The sequence below is a fragment of the Cnephaeus nilssonii genome, assembly GCF_951640355.1.
Source record: "Cnephaeus nilssonii genome assembly, chromosome: 6".
Lineage (NCBI taxonomy): Eukaryota > Metazoa > Chordata > Mammalia > Chiroptera > Vespertilionidae > Cnephaeus > Cnephaeus nilssonii.
This window is the reverse complement of record NC_137077.1, coordinates 44,841,211-44,864,606: the sequence shown is the minus strand read 5'-3', so window position 1 is coordinate 44,864,606 and position 23,396 is coordinate 44,841,211. Positions and strand designations below refer to the sequence as shown.

Genomic DNA, 23,396 nt, shown 5'->3' with positions numbered 1-23,396 from the left:
TAAAGGAGTGCTTCAACAACATTTATTTATAAAAACACTCAGCTAGTTTTTTGACCACTATAGCCTATAATAATGGATAGAATACCTCCCTAGACATTAAAATATAGCCTTGTTTATGGTTTCTCCAAGGGAAAATGACATACTTATAGGTAGAATCAAATTTTGGAGTAGATAATTGGGAGGCACTTAACGGTTTTATTTTAAGACGGGTTGAGTGGAAGATTCTGCATTAATAGTAATAGACGGGTTGGGTGGAAGATTTGGCATTAGAATGGTTATTATTGCTAGACAATGTCATAAGCACAAGTTTGCCTGATACCAGTGTCCAAGTCATTAATCGCTGAAATACATCGCTTAGAGTACCTTCCTGAATGCCCCCTCTATTTTAATTGAAATTTTTTGGACAGCGGGTTGAATTTGGGGACTGATCTTGGATAGGAGATTAGAAATAAAGAATAAAAATGAATAGACTGTCTATGAGAGGTTCTGAGAATCACTGTAGATTCTCTGAATACTTTAGCCATACAAATCAATATAATACTTAGTGTCTTTATGAAGTGTGCTTGTCCTTAGTTTAAGTGTGCCCAGCATAGTGACAGCTTACTTTTTCCCGATATCCCTTTCATTCAACCATGGCTCCCATTTATTATTTCAGTGCCTTTCTATGGTAGAATCTGTAATGACAGGATTGGGTGTGGGAAGTGGGAAATAGAATTAAACTTCCTCATGGCCATTCTTATGTCCCTCTTCTTTCTTTGTACCCAACGGATCTAATTGTACCCCTTTGACAAAATATTAATAGACTTTGAGCAGTTAGTCAGAAATGTTGATATGTATTTTTTCAGTCCTATGTTTGCCTTTGTCTTTCACTTTTGTCTAGGGAAAACAAAGAAATTGGGCAAACAACAATATTATTATCCCTCCTTATTTTTCTATTCTTACTGGGTGATAATAATAACAGCCATTTATTACTTGGCAGTGGAGATGGGATTTTAATCTAGGTCTGTCGGACTCTAACATTGTAGTCATAACTAGAATGTTGATATTTTTAGATACTGTGCGATTGCTCGAAGAACAGGAGGAAGCAAGAAGAGGGAGTTTTGAAGTGACCTGGAAAGGAAAGGAGTTCTTTGTGTAGTAGATGGAAGGAAACAGACTTTGGAAGAGGAAAAGATGGGGAGAAGAGAACAAGGATAGGAATTTTAAATGGAGCCAGCCAAAACAAAAAAATTTGGTTTCTATTACCAGGAACCTCTTGTTCTTTTGTCTGATTTTTTTGAAGCAACCCAGCAACTGCTGCAGTAGAAAATATATTGTTGGCATCGCTGGTATAACTTGAAGCAATTTCGTTTTATAGAGGATGGTAGTTATATCCTAGAGCTGTGTTGTCTAACACAGTAGCCATTAGCCACATTAGACTACTTAAGTTAATTAAAACTTAAATAAAAAATTTAGTTCTTTACTTGCCACATTTCAAGTGCTTGATAGAACAATTCCCTGTTGGGCAGCACTGTTTTAGAGAACTGAACTGTCTTATATATTACTGTTCTTGAATGCACTGTAATGGCTGGCCTGAGACTCTCACTTCCATGTATTCCAGGGTTTGTGTGAGAAAATTAGTATTAAGTACCTGAAAACTGTTTTATGTTAATGTCTTTTCCATTCCATATTCCAAAAGTTGATGGCTTTTATGATAAACTAGTAGTCCTGCGCACGAATCCGTGCGCCAGTAGGTCACTACTGCCCTCCTGTAGCTCTCAGCCTGCTGCCCTGCCCTGCTGTAGCTCCCCACTGCCTCCCTCCTCATAGCTTGCTGCCCTGCCTCCTCCTGTAGCTCTCCGCCTCCGCTTGCTTGCTGCCCTGCCCCACCCTCCTGCAGATCCGTGATCAGGTCATTACACCTCAGGGCGCAACGGATAATTAGCATATTCCTCTCTTATTATATAGGATAAAATTTTAAGGTTAGATCATTCATTCTTCCCAAACTGTTTTATGAACATATTTGAAATACTGTTTCTAGTACATAACAGAGGCAATAGAAAAGAGCAACTTGGAAGGTAGAAGCACTTTAAGATCCTTATATTAGAGATAATAGACTTGAAAGATATTTTAACTTGGAAAGGTAGAACCTGGGAAGAGACATTAAATATTGAAATTTGCAAATTAAAATAATCTGAAAAGTTTACCTAAAATCTAGATTGAATATCCATTCTTAGAAATTTATTTGAGGTAAGTCAAAATTAAAATTCGGTTTGACTGATAGGTAATTAACTTACAGAACTTATTAGCAGAACTAATAAGTAGTCTAGGTTGACTATGACTTATAATTACAGAGTCATAAATGATCATGAAATCAGGTTATTTCTAACTTTTTAAAATATTTTTTTTATTGATTTAAGAGAGGAAGAGAGAGATAGAAAGAGAAACATTGATCAGGTGCCTCCTGCACGCCCCCTACTGGGGTGGAGCACAAAACCCTGGGCATGTGCCCTGACTGGGAATTGAACCATGACCTCTTGGTTCATAGGTCTGTGCTCAACCACTGAACCACACCAGCCTGGCTATTTCTAACTTTTCCGGAAACCACAAGGAAGGATAGTCCTGGCCACATACAGCTTATTTCTTAGGTCTTTTATTGACCACAAATTACTGGCTAAGATCAGGAGTCTGTGTTGTATTCCTATGTTCCTGTTGCTGGAAGTTCAAAACAAAGCTAGTATTAAAAACCCTGGATTCTCAGATTAAAAAGTGGTGTCCAGGCAGCTAGAACAGGTAAACATGAACAAGTTGCAAATTGTTGAACTGAAATTTATGACTTTGATTTAGTGAAATGCTAAGACACTGTCATTTTTGAATGAATAAACTGGTAAGGTGGCATAATTGTTTTTAGGTCTGGAAACAGCTAATGCATGAAAAGTTCCAGAAGAAGCACACAACTTCTAAAAATTTGGAACACTCAAACAGCTTTTTAAGCATATTTCTAACATATATGCTTTCTAACTACAGAAAGGCAGTCTGTAACTTGATTGAGGTCTCTTAGCTTCTCAGTGATAATGTACTTCATCACATGAGTTAAAATAGAGAAGACACTATTTATAATTTATGTATTAATGTATAAATACTATAAGCTTAATATTGTATTTTTAGAGTACATGTGTTTCCTTTAAAATTTTTTAAAATTTATTTTAGGGGCAGGGAGGGAGAGAGAGAGAGGAACATTTTGTTGTTTCACTTATTTGTGCATTCATTGGTAGATTCTTGTGTGTGCCATGACCGGGGATTGAACCTGCAACCTTGGTGTATCCTCATGATGCTTAGCCAACTGAGCTACCCAGCCAGGGCTAAGCTTAATATTCTAAAGGGAGGAAATATGAAAACAGTGTAGATTTAATTATTCAATGGGGCATAAATTATTTAGCTACATGAAAGAATGGTATATTTTCTGAAAATTTCCTAGGTTTTAAAAATATTGTTAATTTTCAAATTGACATTTTACCACATTGAATTAACTCCAACTTAACTGTATTGTTATTTTTAGATATTTAGGATAATGGGGGAGAAGTTACAGTATGGCTTTCTCAAAATCAAGAATTATACTCAATTATAGACTTTCCCCCAAAAAAAGAATTACTATCAATTATAGATCATACAGGAACACAATATGACTCTAAAATCAACTAAATTGGCAAGTTGTCTAGTGCAGTATTTCCTAGGCTTCAATGTACATATGGATCATGTACAGATCTTGATAAAATGCAGATTCTTATTCTTGAGATCTGGGGCAGTGTCTGCAGTTGTAACAAGTTCCCAGGTGATATTGATACTGTGGTTCTGAGTGAATATCAAGTAGAGTAACCTGTGACTCTGAATATTTTTAAAGTAATCTTCTGTCGCAGCAAGTTCATCATTTCTAGTTGCTCAGGTCAGAATACTTGGGAATTATCCTGGATTCTTGCTCTCTAACACATACCCCACATTCAATCTTGTCAGCAAATCTTTATGGATGTAGTTTGAAAACAAGCTGGAATCTGAGTACTTTTCATCACCCTTGCTACTATTCTGGTACAAGTATTGTCATTCCCCTCTAGATTATTGCGGTAGTCTTCTTGCTGGCCTCTGCTTTTCTCTTTGCTACTCTTCTGCTTAAAATCTATAAGCCCATCTTACTCAAAGAAGCAAATGTATTTACCTGTCTTTAAGGTGTTGCATGACTTGATGTTCTATTACCTTTCTGTCCTCATCTGCTTTTCCTCTCTTTCACTCTATTCTAACTACATTAATTTCTTTTTGTTTCTTGAACATACCAGACATCCTCTCCTCTGTCTTTGAACTTTCATATTTTCTGTTCTTTTTGCCTAGAATACAATTCCCACCTCTCTCCCTTGCTTCTTTCAGATTGCTAATTCACATGTCATTTTATCAGAAAGGCTTTTTCTAAATACTATTTATGAAATAATAGCTTCTCTGCTTTCTCACTTATTAGCCATGCTAATTGTATGGCTTTTAAAAATAATTGTATTATTTCTTTTTCTCCACAACACTTCTCAACATCTGATGTACCAGATATTTTACTTTATTTATTTTACCTTCTCCACTAGAATATAAAGGCAGGAATTTCTGTCTTAATCAGTTCTGTACTTAGGACATTGCCTAATAGTATGGCTATAGCACTCAATAAATTTTTGAATTAAAAAGAATCCCACAATATGTCATTGAGCCTATCTTTGAATACCTTTATTGTTAGACTAGAGGCCCGGTGCATGAAATTCATGCACAGGGGGGGGGTGTCCCTCAGCCCAGCCTGCACCCTCTCCAATCTGGGACCCCTCAAGGAATGTCCAACTGCCCGTTTAGGTCTGATTCTACTGGGATCGACCTAAATGGACAGTCGGGCATCCCTCTTACAATCCAGGACTGCTGGCTCCCAACTGCTCACCTGCCTGCCATCCTGATTGCCGCTAACCGCTTCTGCCTACCAGCCTGATTACCCCCTAACCACTCCCCTGCCAGCCTGATTGCCCCTAACTGTGCTCCCCGGAAGGCCTGATTGCCCCTAACTGCCCTCCCCTGCAGGCCTGGTCACCCCTAACTGCCCTCCCCTGAAGACCTGGTCACCTCTAACTGCCTTCCACTGCAGTCTTGATCACCCCCAACTGCCCTCCCTTGCAGGCCTGGTCCCTCCCAACTGCCCTCCCCTGCTGGCCTGATCGCCCACAACTGCCCTCCCTTGAAGGCCTGGTCCCTCACAACTGCCCTCCCCTGCTGGCCATCTTGTGGTGGCCATCTTGTGTCCACATGGGGGCAGCCATCCTGTGTGTTGGAGTGATGGTCAATCTGCATATTACTCTTTTGTTAGATAGGATAGAGGCCTGGTGCACGGGTGGGGGCCGGCTGGTTTGCCCTGAAGGATGTCCCAGATCAGAGTGGGGGTTCCCTTGGGGCGTGGTGTGGCCTGGGCGAGGGGCCTGTGGTGGTTTGCAGGCAGACCATGCTCCCCAGCGACCCAAGCGGAGGCCCTGGTATCTGGAGTTTATCTTCTACAATTGAAACTTTGTATCTTGGAGCAGAGCCAAGCCTTCTGTTTGCTCCGTGGCTGGTGCCATTTCTTTTGAAATTTATTTACCTTCTATAATTGAAACTTTGTAGCATTGAGTGGAGGCCTGGACTGGCCAGGGTGTGTGGAAAGCTTGGCTTCCTCCATCACCGGGGAAACCCAAGCCTCCCTCCTGCTCTCTGTGGCTGCAGCCATCTTGGTTGGGTTAATTTGCATACTTGCCCCTGATGGGCTGGTGGGCATGGCTTGTGGGTGTGGCGGAGTGATGGCTAATTTGCATATTACCCTTTTATTAGATAGGATTATTCTACCTCCCTTCAGAACAGCCCATTCCATTTTAAGATAACTGCTAACCTTCTCCTTAATCTTTATGTTCTTACTGCCCTACCTTTCTGCATATGATATGATTTCCAGGGCTGCCACCATTTTAGTCACCTTCCCTGGACATTCATTATTTTGTTTGTCCCTAAAGAACAGCACCAGCACTAAAACAGATGTTGCATATGTAGGCTGAATGCAGCATCTTGTTTTTGACATTCTACTTTATTAAGGTAGACTGTGATTGAATTGACTCTTTTTAAGTAACTTAATCCTAACTCATTTCAAATTTTTATTCCACTGAAACCTTTAAATTATTTTTACATATGCTACTAAATTTTTTATCTTCTACTTTACAGTTGGTTTTTGACCCAAAATCAGTCCTTTGCATTTCTTTTTATTTAACCTAATAGAAAATTTTCCTGGGCAATAGATGTAGAAACTAGCATGTGTAAATTATTTAGGAAACTAATTATCCAAAAATGTATTTCAATAGTTCATTGCAGTCAAATCTTGCATCAATTCAAGAAATAATTCTGAGTTGATTTAAAAAACAATTTTTACCTCATGCATTTGTTCCTCATGACTAACAAATTAATTCCCTTTCCCACATTTCTCATTTGCCTCTTGTAATCACCATTTTTCTAGTTCTCTAGGCCAGAATAATCTTTGATTCCTTCCCTGTATTTATTTGGTCATCAAATCTTAGAAGTTTTCCAGCTCTTTAATTTTTTGCTTTTCTGTTCACTTCACAGCCAGTTACCCTAGCTATACAAATCTCTTGGCTTCTAATATCTCCACACTGTAATCCATCCTGTGCTTTGCTGGCAGATCAAGCTTTTAAAATAATTATTTGCATCACTTTATCATGTCAGTTTTCTTCAGGGGAATCTATAAGATTGAATTTTTTAAATTCTTTATTGTTTAAAGTATTACATATAGTATTACATATTACATATGTCTCCTTTTTCCCCCATTGACCTCTTCCTGGCCAGTCCCACTCCCCAGCACATGCCCTCACCCCCCACTAGTGTCTGTGTCTCTGTGTCCATTGGTTAGGCTTATATGCATGCATACAAGTCCTTTGGTTGATCTCTTCCCCCCCCCCCATCCCCCACACCCTCCCCTGCCTTCACTCTGAAGTTTGACCATCTGTTTGATGCTTCTCTGTCTCTGGATCTGTTTTTGTTCATCAGTTTATGTTGTTCATTATATTCCACAAATGAGTGAGATCATGTGATATTTATCTTTCTCTGACTGACTTATTTCGCTTAGCATGATGCTCTCCAGGACCATCCATGTTGTTGCAAATGGTAGGAGTTCCTTCCTTTTTACAGCAGCGTAGTATTCCATTGTGTAGATGTACCACAGTTTTTTAATCCACTCATCTGCTAATGTGCACTTAGGCTGTTTCCAAATCTTAGCTATGGTGAATTGTGCTGCTATGAACATAGGGGTGCATATGTCCTTTCTGATTGGTGTTTCTGATTTCTTGGGATATATTCCTAGAAGTGGGATTACTGGGTCAAATGGGAGTTCCATTTTTAACTTTTTGAGGAAACTCTATACTGTCTTCCACAGTGGCTGCACCAGTTTGCATTCCCACCAGCAATGCACGAGGGTTCCTTTTTCCCCCGAATCCTTGCCAGCACTTGTCGTTTGTCAATTTGTTGATGATAGCCATTCTGAAGGTGTGAGATGGTACCTCATTGTCATTATGATTTGCATCTCTCGGATGGTTAGTGACTTTGAGCATGTTTTCATATGTCTCTTGGCCTTCTGTATGTCCACTTTCAAAAAGTGTCTATTTACTAGTAAGTCCTTTGCCCATTTTTTTTTATTGGATTGTTTACCTTCCTTTTGTTAAGATGTGTGAGTTCCCTATATAGATTTTGGAGATTAGGCCCTTTTTGGATATAACATTGGCAAATATGTTCTCCCATGAAGTGGGCTTTCTTGTTGTTTTGTTAATGGTTTCTTTCGCTGTGCAGAAGCTTTTTATTTTGATGTAGTCCCATTTGTTTATTTTCTCCTTAGTTTCCATTGCCCTAGGAAATGATATTGTATCGGTAATGATATTGCTACGACTTATGTCTGATATTTTGCTGCCTGTGGATTCCTGTAATATTTTTATGGTTTCCCATCTTACGTTTAAGTCCTTTATCCATTTTGAGTTTATTTTTGTATGGTGTAATAAGTTGATGGTCTTGTTTCATTTTTTTTGCATGTATCTGTCCAATTTTCCCAATACCATTTATTGAAGAGACTGTCTTGACTCCATTGTATGCTCTTGCCTCCTTTGTCAAATATTAATTGAGCATAATGTCTTGGGTCAATTTCTGGGTTCTCTGGTCTGTTCCATTGGTCTATATGGCTGTTCTTGTGTCAGTGCCAGGCAGTTTTGAGAACAGTGACTTTGTAATATAGCTTGATATCTGGTATTGTGATCCCTCCAACTTTGTTCTTCTTTCTCAAGATTGCTGCAGCTATTCGGAGTCTTTTTGTGTTCCATATGAATTTTTGGAGAGTTTGTTCTAGGTCTGTGAAATATGCCATTGGTATTTTAATGGGTATTGCATTAAATCTATAGATTGCTTTAGGTAGTATGGACATTTTAATGATGGTGCTTCTACCAATCCATGAACATGGTATATTATATCTTCCTCTGTCTCTTTTTTTCAATGTCCTGTAGTTTTCTGAGTTACAGGTCTTTTACCTCTTTAGTTAAGTTTATTCCTAGGTGTCTTAATTTTTTTGGTACAATGGTAAATGGGATTGCTTTTGTTGTTTCTCTTTCTGTGAGTTCATTATTGTTGTATAAAAAAACCATAGATTTCTGGGTGTTAATTTTGTATCCTGCTCCATTGCCGAATTCATTTATTAAATCTAGTAGTTTTTTGATGGAGTCTTTAGGGTTTTCTATGTACAATATCTTGTCATCTGCGAATAATGACAGTTTGACTTCTTCTTTTCAAATTTGGATGCCTTTTATTTCTTCTTCTTGTCTGATCGCTATCGCTAGCACTTCTAGTACTATGTGGAACAGGAGTGGTGAGAGTGGGCATCCCTGTCTTGTTCCTGTTCTTTGGGGAAATGGTTTTAGTTTTTCTCCATTGAGTATGATGTTGGCTATAGATTTGTCATATAAGGCTTTTTTTATGTTGAGGTATGATCCCTCTTCCCACTTAGCTGAGAGTTTTTATCAAGAAAGGGTGTTGGATTTTTTCAAATGCTTTTTCTACATCAATTGATATGACTATGTGATTTTTATCAATTTGTTTATGTGATGTATCATGTTTATTGATTTGTGGATATTGTACCATCCTTGCATCCCCGAATAAATCCCACTTGTTCTTAGTATATGATCTTTCTAATGTAATGCTGGATTCGATTTGCTAGAATTTTGTTGAGGATTTTAGCATCTTTGTTTATCAGGGATATTGGCCTATAATTCTCTTTCTTTGTAGTGTCTTTATCTGGTTTTGGGTTTAGGGTAATGCTGCCTTCACAGAAAGAGCTTGGAAGTGTTCCTTCCTCTTGAATTTTTTGGAATAGTCTGAGGAGGATAGGTTTCAGTTCCTCTGAATGTTTGGTAAAACTCCCCTGTGATTCCGTCTAGCCCAGGGCTTTTGTTTGCTGGAAGTTTTTTATTTTTATTTTTATTACTGCTTCAATTTTCTCTATAGTTATCGGCCTTTTCAGATTTTTTTTATTCTTCCTGATTGTGTTTTGGAAGGTTGTATTTTTCTAAGAATATGTCCATTTCTTCTAGGTTGACCAGTTTGTTGGAATATAGTTGTTCATAGTATTTTTTTACAATCCTTCGTATTTCTGTGGAGTCTGTTGTTATTTCGCCTCTTTCATTTCTGATTTTGTTTATTTGGGTCCTCTCTCTTGGCTTCTTGGTGAACCTGGCTAGAGGTTTATCAATCTTGTTTATCCTTTCAATGAACCAGCTCTTGGTTTCATTGATTTTTTTTTTTTTTTTTTTTTTTGGTATAAGATTGAATTTAAACTTCTCAGTCAACCATTAGAGATACCTCTAAAATCTAACCCTACTGGATTTACATTGCTTTCTTTATTACTCTCATTACCCTCACTGTAATCTTTCTGATGAACTTCTTGGCATACATGCTCATCCTTCCTCACTACATACATACACACACACTCACTCTCTCTCAGTTTCACTTACTCATTCACTCTTGTTCTTGTCAGATTGGCCCAGTAAATACTATTTTTTTCCTTTATACTATGTTGTTCCTTTGTTGCCTTGAACTCCTCAACATATATAACCTATCACCTTCAATGAAAAATCTAATCCAAATTGATATCTTTTTTTCTATGTTCCAATTGTATTTATTTATGTCTGACCACACAATTTATCATTTAGTCTTTATTGCTTAATACTTATTATGTAAGGCTTTTCCTTGATGGCAAGGAATATAAAAATGTATTGGATTATCCACAAAATTTACTGGCTTATACTGTGTTCTTTTATGTGTAAAATAATTTCTTACAGTTTTGGGTCTTTTTTTATATTATTGGGAGAAGGCATACATTAAAAGTCTCTATTATATTTCATCTTATAGGAAACCCCTTTTCAAGGAGAAATGAAGAAGAAAACTGTCTATCCCTTAAATGTTGGAGATCAGAAGTATGAAGATATGGAAGGTAAATTTTCATTTTTATAAAGCTTGTATGTTGAAAGCAAACTTAGTGTTTTAAACTGTTCATTTTTATACATTTCAAAATACACAAGAAGTTTTTATTTTATTTATTTTGTTCTTAAATTCTGAAATAAGCTGCCTGAATAAGGAGTGTACATATTCTCTCCCTCCTCCTCACGTCTTTTTTTCAATTGATCAAGGGTTTTGGTTTCTTGACCTTTTTTTTTTCTTCTTAAATTTTTGCTCTCTACTTTTTTAGGAATTACATACTTTCTTTGTTTTGTTTTTAAAATAACACTGATATTTTCCTCTGTTTCTAAAGTTAATATTTTAACCTTAGAACACTTAACTCTGATTATCCTGCTCTAGATTTATGGGTTATAGTCCTCCATCATTTTGGTGTCTTACGTTTATTTTTTTCAGGACATCACAAATTAAATGATATTGATACAGGTAGTATTTGAGGGGTTTGTCTGTCTCCATTTCTTTTCTTCTGAAAAAACCTTAAGTTCCTTTACTGGAAAGTCTATTGGTGATTAACTCTAAATAAGTTTTTGTATTTATTTTTTCCTCTTCAAAACTATTGAAAGATAGATATACAATTCTGGATTGGTAATTTTTTACCCCCTCATCATTTATTTTTCTTTTCCTTTTTTTTTATTCTATCACTTATTTAGCCATTTTTTTTGTTTTCTTTCTTACTGTCTAGAAATCTCTTTTTAGCCTCAATTGTCATTCCCTTTTAGATAAACTGTCTTTTCTAACTCTTTGCTTTTAATATCATTTTCATTTTTAATGTTATACAGTTTTACTACATTGTTTCTAGGCATGGATTATTTTCATATCTTCTTTTTAAGCGTACCTTGTGTATCCTTTATCTGTTGAATTGTGGTTTTTTTGTTTAATTTTGTCATTTCCTAGTCATTACTGCTTTAGCCATTGCCTCTCCTTTACTCTTTTCCTCTAGACTTCAATTATTATGTTAGACTTTGGTCTGACCTCATTTCCCAACCTCTTTCATAGGTTACATCTCCTTCTCTGTCTCTTACAATCTAGGTAGTTTCCTGAAATCTCTCTTCAAGTCACAAATATTTTCTTCTAGGTCTAGCCTGCTGTTCAAGCATTCTGTGTAGTAGTTGAAATTTTTATATTTAAAGCCAGTGTGTATCTAACTAAATCCTACATAATAAAAGTGTAATATGCTAAGTGTCTGAAAGATCGGTCGACCATTCAGTCAATCTCTCGACCAGTCGCTATGACGCACACTGACACCAGGGGGCAGACGCTCCGACTGGCAGGTTAGCTTGCTGCTGGGGTCCGGCCCATCGGGACTAAATTTAATCTGTGGAATCCTGGGGGACTAAATTAGGGATGCTTCCTCCAGAGGATTTGTATTTGTTTTTCCCTAACCGATTCTGGAACCACTAGCACCATTTGAGGGTCTTCGATTAATATGGGAGTCTCTCAGAAACAGTTTGCCCACCTGGGTTGGTCCTAAGGGTTAATCTCCAGATCTGAACACTAGTGCAGACATTTGCTCCCAGGGCGATCCCAGATTTTCCAGTTGTGTGGTGTATACTTTTCATATTTCAGCTGACCACTTCTTTATTTTTGTTTTATTTTATGTTGAATCTTGGTGTTTCCTGTATTTATTTTGAGTTAGCAATCCATAACTTTGTATATTGGTTACATGGCTGGCTGGGTGTTTAAATTAGTGCAAGCCGTAAGGGGTATAATTTGGTGTACCTATTCAGATTAGAAATGTACATGCATACTGATCTAACAATTTCATTTTTATGAATTTAATCCTATGTATTATTAAAAACATGAAATTTTTAATGACAAAGTTTTTTGTTGCAGCATTGTTGTAATAGCCAAAGGTTAAAAATAAGTGAACATTCAATAGGTCAACCAAACAAAAGCAAACTGGTGTGTTATTGTGATCTAGCATTTCTATGAAGGAGGTTTGAAAGAACATGCATTAGGACTTGCTTGTCTACGCATTAAAAAAATCCTTGAAAAGACAGAGAAGAAACTTAACAGTTGTGAAACATTGGGTAGAACTGTATGGTTAGGTATAGATATGAGTGGGTGATTTGTCACTACAAGTATAATCCTTTTTTTACTTCTAAATTTTTTAACCATGTCACTATTATTTTAAAATTAAATTAATGAATGTTTTTTAATTAAATTATGTTTTTTAATAAGGAAGTGAAAAATTATTTTCACTTCCTTATTAAAAAACATAAATTAATATTGGGGGTATTGTGCTCAATGAGTATTTTTACTGTAATGTATCTAGATCGAATTACTTTGTAGTAGAAAGGACAATTTGTAGTAGTCCATGATACTGACACAGATATAAGTCATTTGATCTGGAGAACTTGAAAGCATATATGGCTGCTTTACTTTACAGGTGAAGAAGACAAAGATAATGCTGCTACCACTGGTTTGTTGTACAGTGAAGCTGACAGATGTCCAATATGTCTTAATTGCCTATTAGAGAAGGAAGTTGGTTTTCCAGAAAGCTGTAATCATGTCTTCTGTATGTCCTGTATTCTTAAATGGGCAGAGGTGAGTTTTAAATATTAAATGTTAAATAAATATTATTATATTTTAGTTTCCTACCATGACTTCATTCCACCTAATCTAAAACGACATTGCCTTTCATAAATTATTTCACAGTAATATGTGTTCCCCTTACTTTGGGAAAAAATTCCCTGTATTATTCTAATTCTGTCAGTATATTTTATTTTTTTATTCAACTTTTTATTCTTTTATTAAAAAAATTAAATGCATACCTTTAAAAAAAACAAACTTAACCTTATAGGCATAACAGATTAAATTTTTTTTTCTGTTAGAATACAGTAATTCATCTTCAGTGTACTTGACCCTCTTGAGATAATAACTGTTTATTACTAGTAATCACATTTTCTGTCTGCTTTGTGTTTTATATTTTTCAGAGGATTTTTACATAGATTATTTGATTTCTTCTTTATGTCAGCCTTGTGGAATAACCAGAGCAGATGTAATAGTGTCCTTCCATTTTACAGATGAGGAAATTTGGATTTTTGCATTCTATAACTTGGCCAAGGTTCATAGTTTAAGGTGCAGAAATGAATTTAAAACTTTGCTTTCTAATTTAGTATGAACTAATTTCAGAATCTGAGTTAGAGATATTACTGAATTTCTTCATAGATTTTAAATGATTAAAAACCAGAACATTTCAGACTTTAATGTATTTATTATGTTGACTCCGTTTGGGCCTACTTAAGTAGATCTTGGTACTGGTACATTGAATATTCATTATAAGGCCCATTGTTATGGATTTTGAAATAAAAATTTATTGTCATACTAATACTTTGTTTTCAGAATTAGTTATTTGTCAGTGTGTAAATATTAGAAAAGGAGGCAAATCTCAAAAATGTTTTTAACATTAGTTACATTCAAATTGTTTGATGTCCCTAAGCACATTGGAGTTAATCACTTATTACATAATTGGGATTTTGGAGTTCTATGATTTACTTATATTTTCATTAATAGTGTGGAAAGGAGAACATAACTGTATACTGACTATGGCTGAGGTTTGGGAGAAGGAAAAAAGATTTGTACCAATTGAATTCATAATAGTATACTTGGAAACAGTTCTGTTTAGATTAAAACCTAGACTGGTCTTTGGCAGAAGGGGTCTGTTCTATGCCACTCAACTAAAGATTTCATCTGTGATGAGTTTGGTGCATCTTGGTTTGCTTTGTGATTAAATTTTTTTAAATAGAGATTTTTGCTTCCAGTAGAGAAGCAGTATTACTGGATGGGTAAAGGCTTCAATTCAGTGCTTTTCATAAGATTGTATTCAGTGATTACATAATTGTGAAGTTCAACAACATATTCTGAGTATGTGTTTTTCTCTATGAAAATTACAGTTTATAAAATAGACACGATTCTCCATTCTTCCTTACACTCCACATGCATCTTTCACACAAACATAAGCTTTGTTGCGGTGTATGTGTTCTAGGTTTCTCTAGGATTATATATCTAGAGGTGTGTACTATGTACATGTTGAACCCTACTAGACAGTGCTAAACTTATCTGTGTTTTTAAATTGTTGAATATTTTAAAGTTGAAAATACTTGATAACATACATAGTGTTACAATCAAAACTTTTCTTGCGTGTAATATTTTCTTACTTTTGTGTTACTCCTTTGGATATAAACGTTTTGTTGAAGCCAAATTGCTTTTAAAAGATAGTACTTATCTGCTGTATTACATAAATTGTGATGAGGTATCATGGTATTGTTTAAATAAAGTAATTAACCATGAAAGTGGAGCATAAATAGAATATTCTGAATTATTTTGTCGTCCCTAATGGGGATAGCAGCCATCAAATCAGTTAAATAAACCATTAAATAGAGCATTAAGAAGAGCACAATCTACTAATAAATTATTCATTATATATAATAAATGAATACTGGTTAACAAAATTACTTAGTCTTTGAACTAAAATTTTAGTTTGAATCTTTTATTGGTCTGTTAAAAATTAGATGTGTTTTAAAGTATATATATGCTTTGACAAATAGAATCAGATCTTAGATTTGCTAGTGGGTGTTTTTTTTTTATTGATTTCAGAGAGAGGAAGGGAGAGGGAAAGAGATGGAAACATCAGTGATGAGAGAGAATCATTGATCTGCTGTCTCCTGCACACCCCACAATGGGGATCGAGCCCGCAACTTGGGCATGTGCCCTGACCGGGACCAAATTGTTACTTCCTGGTTCATAGGTTGATGCTCACCCACGAAGCCACGCCTACTGGGCACTAGTGGGTTTTTTTTTTTCATGACGGTTAGTTATTAAGCTCTTTCCTCTCATTTTTCTAAAACAACTCCTGTTTTTAAAGAGAAGGCATACAGTTTACTTTGGATTCCAGTATTAGGAAATATCTATATTCAGAGTATCCTAATTGGCCTGGCCTTATGCTAAGGCTTTCTTATATATTCTTTCATTTAAATCACTGTGTCAATGTTTATCTGATATTTAAGACATGGATTCTGAATGCTAATTTGTTTCTAAATACTTCAAGGGATATCCTGAAATTAAAATAATTTTAAAAAATTGATCCACAGTTTAAAATTTTGCTAATGTTCACTTGTAATAGGAAAATAGAAAACAAAGTGAGATTTACAGCAGTTGGAAATATACATAGTAAGAAAACAGTACAAAATGTATTCAGGATCATCTTCCTAGTCTTATGTGTCTTTCAGAAATTCAGCTGAGCTATCTGAAAGTTTGTACTAAAGGTTCATTAAAATATTCAGAATGGATATCAAGAACCAAAAAAGAAGGACTCATTTATTTATTTCACGCTAACATTTTAGGCATTGAAGGAGTTGTGCTCTGTAAGGGACAAGTAAAGTTAAGGTATATAATAATCTAATATATTTGTTTTGGACACATTCCTGAACTTTTTTGTGCTCTTAAAGTATCTATATCCAAAGTCAAAATTAGTTTCAATCTCTTCAAGGTCTAAAATTTGGGTTCATTGGTTATTTAAAACAAAAGCCATCTAAGGACTTTAAAGTAATTTACTTAGTCTTTAAGTATTTCATAGAATCCACTTTACCTGGGGCAGAAAGATTCAGGATAATGGAACCTATGGTGGCCTAAAAGGCCCATAGCCTAATTGCTTGCCCTTGAGGACACTAGAACAAATCCAGGTTAAGCATATCCTCTATAACTATGTTTAGTTTCAAGGAATTCATAATAGGTAAGCCTGTTGGTTTATAAAATTGTAGAAATAGAATGTTGAAGTAAACGAAGACATAGTATTTGACAAGTAATTAAGGAAAGCTGAATTATTTGTTAAAGCATCAATATTAGAGCTGAAAATCTGAAAGTAAATAAAAGATAGCCTTTAAACTAATGAAATATGTATAGAGCCAATACACTAAACTTTATCAGCCACTCAGAAAGTTACTTATTTTACCTATACTGTGAGCCAAAATACAGTCTAAATATATTGAGAGTTCTTAATTTGCACACAAGTTTAACTTGGCACATTTTATAGTTTAGTTATGTACTGCATAATGACATTTTGGTCCACTATAGACCATGTACACTGAGTGGCCAGATTATTATGATCTGAATGCATAATAATCTGGCCACTCAGTATATATTCTATATAATAAAAAGCTAATATGCAAATTGTCCCCTCGACCAGGAGTTCGACCAGCAGGCAGGCCGGCCAACCGCCAATGTCCCCTCCCCCTGGCCAGGCTGGCCGGACCCCACCCATGCACGAATTCATGCAACGGGCCTCAATACACACACACACACACACACACACACACACACACACACACACACACACTCTGAGTGGCCAGCGTTCAGAGATCATAATAATCTGGCCACTCAGTGTATATGACAGTGGTCCCATCTATATATATAAAAGGCTGATATGCAAAGTGTCCCCTTGGGAGTTCAGCCAGGAGACTGGGAGTTTGATTGCTCGCTATGACGTGCGCTGACCACCATGGGGCTGCATGGAATGAAGGAAGGTCCCAGCCGGCAGCTGGGAAAGGAAGACCCCTACTGGCAGCCAGCACTCGGGGAAGGGAGGCCCTGGCCAGCAGCCAGCAGCCAGGGAAGGAAGGCCCCGGCTGCCAGCTCTGATCACCGGCCAGGCCTAGGGACCCTACCCATGCACGAATTTCATGCACCGGGCCTCTAGTAAGATTATAATGGAGCTAAAAAATACCTTTTACCTTCAAGTCATAGCCATCATAGCATTGTAGGGCAATGCATTACTCAAATATTTGGGGTGATGCTGGTGTAAACAAACCCACTATGCTGCCAGTCGTATAAAAGTATAGCACATACCATTATGTACATAATACTTGATAAGATAAACAACTATGTTACTGGGTTATAATTTACTATACTTTTAATTGTTATTTTAGAATTGTTACTCTTCCTACCTATTAAAAGTTTGCTATAAAGCAGTATGCTGTGTTAAACTGGCAGCAGTATAATATATATTGTGAATATCATGTTTCTTGAGTGCATTTTATCTTTTGCTCAATTTAATCTCTCTTGTTTTGTATAGTCACATGCTGTACAGGCTTACAGCCTAGGAGCAATAGGCTATAGCACATAGTGTAGGTTTTCACAACAATGCAGTCTCCTAATGATGCACTTGCACTTTTCAGAATGTGTCCCCATTGTTAAGCAGCACTTAACTGTCAATAATTAGAAAGGCGAAAGCTAGAGAAGTCTCACACATGGCTGTGGTAGTGACAACTGATTATAATTATGAACTCCTATAGACAAGAAGATACCCCCTTCATACACATACTGGTTAAGAAAATAGCGTTTATGATTTGGCAGGTTGCCAAGAAGTGGTTAAAATTTTGGCTCTTAAGTTAAAAGTTTGAGAACTTAGAAACATTTCATGCTTGAAGTGTTCAAGAGTTTTTACTGTATTTAAAGGGACATGCAATAATATATTGATTACAAGGTTCTTGATATCCACCAGGGTTCTTTTCTCTTTTAAGAAATAAAAAATATTTTCTTACCTTTTAAGTAATTTTTGAAATGTCATTAACTTTCTTACTATAAGCAAATTACCCTCCCTCAATTTATTTATCTTAGCCTTCCATTTCATATCAAATGCTGACAGCTTCAGTTTGAGAAAGTAAGGTTAATGAAATAAAAATTGGACAGTTGGCAAAGGTATGTTTTCTCTCATGAGACTAGAAATGAAGAAAGTTTTACTATGGTGACATACCGTTCTTGAAGATGTCAAACAACAGTATTCAATGCAGACAGGTGAGGAATATATTCTTGAAGTAATATTAAATACCAAAAATCAAAATATGATTGACTTATATCTTGACTACTGATGTATTTTATATACAGATGTTCCTTTATACAGCAAATATAAATCTACACATCTGGTGATTAGACTATTTTTCAATTACAAATTCAGCAACATTTTATTGTCTGAATTTTTTCAATCAGTTTTTCCTAAAATTTATATTTTGCTTTATTCCTGAACCTCTCTGTTGTGTAGCGCTCTGTAAATAATAATTTAAACATACCTGTGGAGTGCTACTGTTAGTCCTTTGTCATTTATAAAACATTGTCAAATACATTATTTCATTTAATTGTTATAAGTTATGCAATAAGTGATTTAGGGCTATCTAATCATCATCCTTAAAGTGTGTTAGAGAGGTTGCTAGTTCTGATTTCACCAAAACTTGAATGTGTGGCTAATTTTTACAAATCCTCCATTGTTTTCATCTTGTAGATTAATCCTCTGGTAAAACCTTTAGTAGAACAAAGAAAATTTGTACATTGTGAACACTCATTACCTATGTAATAGACTTTCACTTAATAGTCCATTTTCACCAGTTGGGTAAATTAATGTATATTTCTGTATAGCCTAATTTTAAATATCAGAGTTTGTAAAATGATTTATACAGGTAGTTTACAGAATTTTCTGTTTTTATATTGGAAAAAGAAAGTCTTAACTATTAAATGTCAAAAGAAATTAAGATTAAAAGTAATTCTACCCAACTGTGGTAATGTATTTTTGAGAACCCGAAAGGATTTCCTTTGAGTAGTTAGATAAAATGCTTTCTTGTGTTAATTTTCACTGATAGCCATTATCCTTTAGGAATACATTCCTGAAAGCTGTTATAAAGAACCACAGTTTCACTAATATGGAATGATGAGTACTGTCTCCAGGACTGTCTTGAAAGAACTGGTTAAGTGGTAGGGAACATGTAGGTGGACTACAGGTGAGCACTTTCTTTGGAGGTCCAGGCTAGGTGACTTGGAACCATCAACTTGAAAGGATAGGTCCTGGTGAAAAACTTTAAAATAAGCATCAACCTCTAATGGTGTGCATTTCTAAATCATCTTTATTTGATTTTGAACTAAGTTTTATATAATGTGCTGTATTTATTAGTAGGAGAGATACCGTAGATGTTCTAGAGATTCCCATGAACAGACAAACCTTGATGTTAAGCATAGATACTGAGCTTTAGTCTTTAAGCACTTATCTTTAACACTTGCTTCTCTCTCTCTAGGAGGGGCTATCTGTAGGCAGCCTTTGTGATTGAGGATAGAGCAGCAGCAGGAAGCAAGAAATATTAGAAATCAAGAATCCTGAATTCCCAAATAAGGAAGGTTTCCTGTTCTTACATTTAAATATGGGTTTGTCTGAGCTGGGAATTTACAACGCTTCAGAATACTAGGGTATGTTTTACTGAAATCATTAGGAAGATATTTTTCTATCAAAATTGCCTCCTTAACTGATACAGAGCATTCACAGTAAAATGTAAATAAGCTCTGTTTTTAAGTATACATTACAATGTAAAGCAGTGATCAAATTCTATTATATTTACTAGCTGTGTCACAAAGTTGAATGATGATATTGGACTGCTTTGATTATGAAACTAATTAAATTAGATACTTTAAAAATTATTAAAATGAAAGCCATGTTGATTTAAAAGGTGAATAATTAATGAAGAGTATGTTTGTTGTATATAAGGAATCAAGATGGTGAATTATCAAGGGGTATTTATTTTTGTTGTTTATAAGTGAAACAAAATTTGGGATAATTTTCACCAAAACTAAAATTATCTTAAGCAGAATGGGCAGTTCTGTTAGTTAAAAATATTCTACATTAGTTTTAAATGTGAATTTTTAAAACCATATAACTTACAAATTAAATTAGTTTAGTGATACAGACTCTGGAAACTAAGATTAAAGTGTCTTTGAATTTTCCAAATGGGTATCTGCTAGATCTAAGGGTGAAGTACCTTTGGAAATGCCTTAAAATTAGGGCAGTGCAAATAATATTAAAAATCTGTTTGTAAAACTTTTCTATTATAGCTATTTGATCATCACATTATATATGTAATTTTATGCTTTACTATCTAGTAATGATGGTGTCTTTGAACTTTGTGTTGAAGTAGCTTATATTTTTCTTACCTTAACAAAAATTGAAGATCTGCTTAATTTTTAAATATCTGTTTTAATTTATTGAAGTATGCTATGAAGATTTAACTCAAAGTAACTGAATTTCCTTTCTGTTTCCCCTTTGAAATGCTTTGCTAAACTATTCTAAGGTCAGAAATGGATATCATCATTTCTCAGTAGCAATAGCAAAGATATTTTATCTACCCTAGGTAGCTTGTTTTCTGAGCTGTTTACGTTTGTTAACTTGGAGACCATAACTTGGTTTTAAGAAATTTTTTCTGATTGACTGAGCCTGAACCAAAGAAAATCTATTAACTTATTTTCTAGTGTTAATTAGATTGTTTTTAGGAAATGTTAAGTATATGCAGATTGTGATAATAGATAGCAATGTTTTTCCAACTACTACTACTTTTTCTTTTTTCTTTCTTTTTTTACATGATAGCAGTGGAACCTTTCAAATGAAATCCATAGATAAATCCATGCCAATTATGCATACAGAAAAAAGAATAAAAACAAAATCTTACTCAGAACCCCATTATTTAGAACAGTTCAAAATGGAATGGCTCAGGTTAAAACTATCAGTTTGAACATTATAAAGGAAAAAGTACCATTTAGCTGATGTCAACAGAGGACATTTAATAAAGAAAATGGGATTGTATAATTTTAGAGTTTTTGAAAGATTCAGTGCATCTGATATGGAATACATTTTTGGCCTTCTTTGGATCTTCATGTTACATATTGAAATAGCTATAATAAAATGATAAACTTTAATTTTCATGTCATGAGCTTTGCAAATTCCAACAAAAGATTATTAAGGACTCATGTCTCTCACAAGTACACAGGTGGGCAAAGAAGGTTTACAGTTGTTCGTATGGAAAAAGACGTGCAGGTATGATTATCGCAATAGCTTTATTAACTCTGTTTAACATACTCACAACTGTAAACCTGCTTTTGCCCACCATGGTATATATACATCATATTGTGGTTTATTAATGGACCAAGCTATTTTATTGTTAGTCCAGTAAAGCTAGTTGAAGGACTTTATATAATATTTAATATATTCCAAACACTCTTCTAAGATTATTAATTCATTTTTCCCCCATAAACACCTTAGAAATAAGTTCTATTAGTATCTCCATTTCATTAATAAGGTAACTGAGAAACAGAGAGACTATGTTACTTGCGCAAGGTTATACCCAAGGACAGGCTATGAAAATAGAATATAAATCCAGAGCCTTTACACATCTTAATTTTTTTTAATAAACATTGAAAGGAACATATTTTCATTTATTATTTTATCTTTTTAGGAATGTTTATCAGAATTTACCTTAAAAATAGAAATAAAAATATATTTTGAAACTTTGTAAAAAAGAAGTACTTAAAAGTTTTTACTTATAATATTCTTTGGCTAATATAACCTAGACCCGTGGTTGGCAAACTGCGGCTCTTTGGCCCCTTGAATGTGGCTCTTCCACAAAATACCACAGCCTGGGCGAGTCTATTTTGAAGAAGTGGCGTTAGAAGAAGTTAAAGTTTAAAACATTTGGCTCTCAATAGAAATTTCAATTGTTGTACTGTTGATATTTGGCTCTGTTGACTAATGAGTTTGCCGACCACTGACCTAGACTAAGAATTACATACAGTAAATGCTAATGTGGTAAACAACAATCACATATTCATGATGTTGAGTTTTTTGAACTAGAATTGGTACTTGTAGTGCATTATTAAAAATAATGTGGACAGCTTTGTTGCCACTTGTAGTAAAGCTTCTTAAGCTTCAGCTTTCTTTAGGGAAAGCAATAGCATCCTACACCCATAGTACTTAGAAGTTAAGCTGAGCTGACTTCTAGCAGTCTGATCCAATTTAATATAGTAAAGTCACATTTCCTAATTCAGAATGTGGTAAAGCATTTTATCAAGGCCTACTTACTTAATTTTAACAGAGTAATAAAAGAAACACAATTTATATTTTGGTTGCTCCCAAAGTGAGTCTCAGGCTTTGTGAAAATGTATTATATAATCAAGGACTGCACATAGTCTGGCCTACGTGTACTTGTACAAGTGTATCTTGATGTGTGCCAAAGTCCAGCATGGTAAAAATCACATTTTTTCACTGGGGAATATAAGATAATTTATCAAAATTCCATTCCTATTTATGGTCTTTTATACTATTACTATTAAATTGTTAAAATCCTGTTTTACTTTTTGAAATATTTTTAAAGTTTTTTTTAAATACATGTATTTATTGATTTTAGAGAGGAAGGGAGAGGGAGAGAGAGATAGAAACATCAGTGATGAGAGAGAATCATTGATCGGCTTCCTCCTGCATCATCTCCCCTACTGGGAATCGAGCCCAGAACCCCTGCATGTGCCCTTGACTAGAATCGAACCTGCAACCCTTCAGTCTGCAGCCCGACGCTCTATCCACTGAGCCAAACTGGCTAGGGCATTTTTTAAGTTATTAATAAACCATAGATATGAATAATATCACCTTTTAATATTTTCTTAACAGGCTACAGAGTCTTTACCCTTCTACTCTAGTAGACAACTCCATCTTAAATTGTTTAGATAATAAACCCATTCCTATATAAATATTTAATATTATCAAAGAAATTCTTAATTACAGCTGATGCACATTAATTTTTAAGGTATAGGAAATATATTTACATCAAAATAAAGTTCACTTAGAATCACAGAGTGATTAAAGGACATTTTTTCTTAATCTGTAAAGTTTGCCTGCAATTCCATTTGAAAAGACAAGCAAACTAATAAAAAAGCTAAGCAAAAGGCGTGAATAGTTTTTATCTTAAAAATATGAAAATATGCTCAACCTAACTCAAAATGAAATATAAAATTAAAAATATTGTGGCATATTA

The 23,396-nt window shown here is 34.9% G+C and overlaps 1 protein-coding gene across 3 annotated transcripts in view; it reads left to right on the top strand.

Moving 5' to 3' along the window:
• Nucleotides 1–23,396, top strand: part of SCAF11 (SR-related CTD associated factor 11) — an 86,630-nt gene that overhangs the window by 25,296 nt on the left and 37,938 nt on the right. For 2 of the 3 annotated variants that reach the window (XM_079774642.1, XM_079774641.1), the window contains exons 2-3: nucleotides 10,462–10,543; nucleotides 12,956–13,113. In XM_079774642.1, the coding sequence (XP_079630768.1) occupies nucleotides 10,483–10,543; nucleotides 12,956–13,113 (219 nt within the window). In that variant the 5' untranslated portion in view covers nucleotides 10,462–10,482. Of the gene's footprint in view, nucleotides 1–10,461; nucleotides 10,544–12,955; nucleotides 13,114–19,638; nucleotides 19,795–23,396 lie in introns of those variants that run through there. The other variant, XM_079774643.1, reaches the window with a different exon arrangement.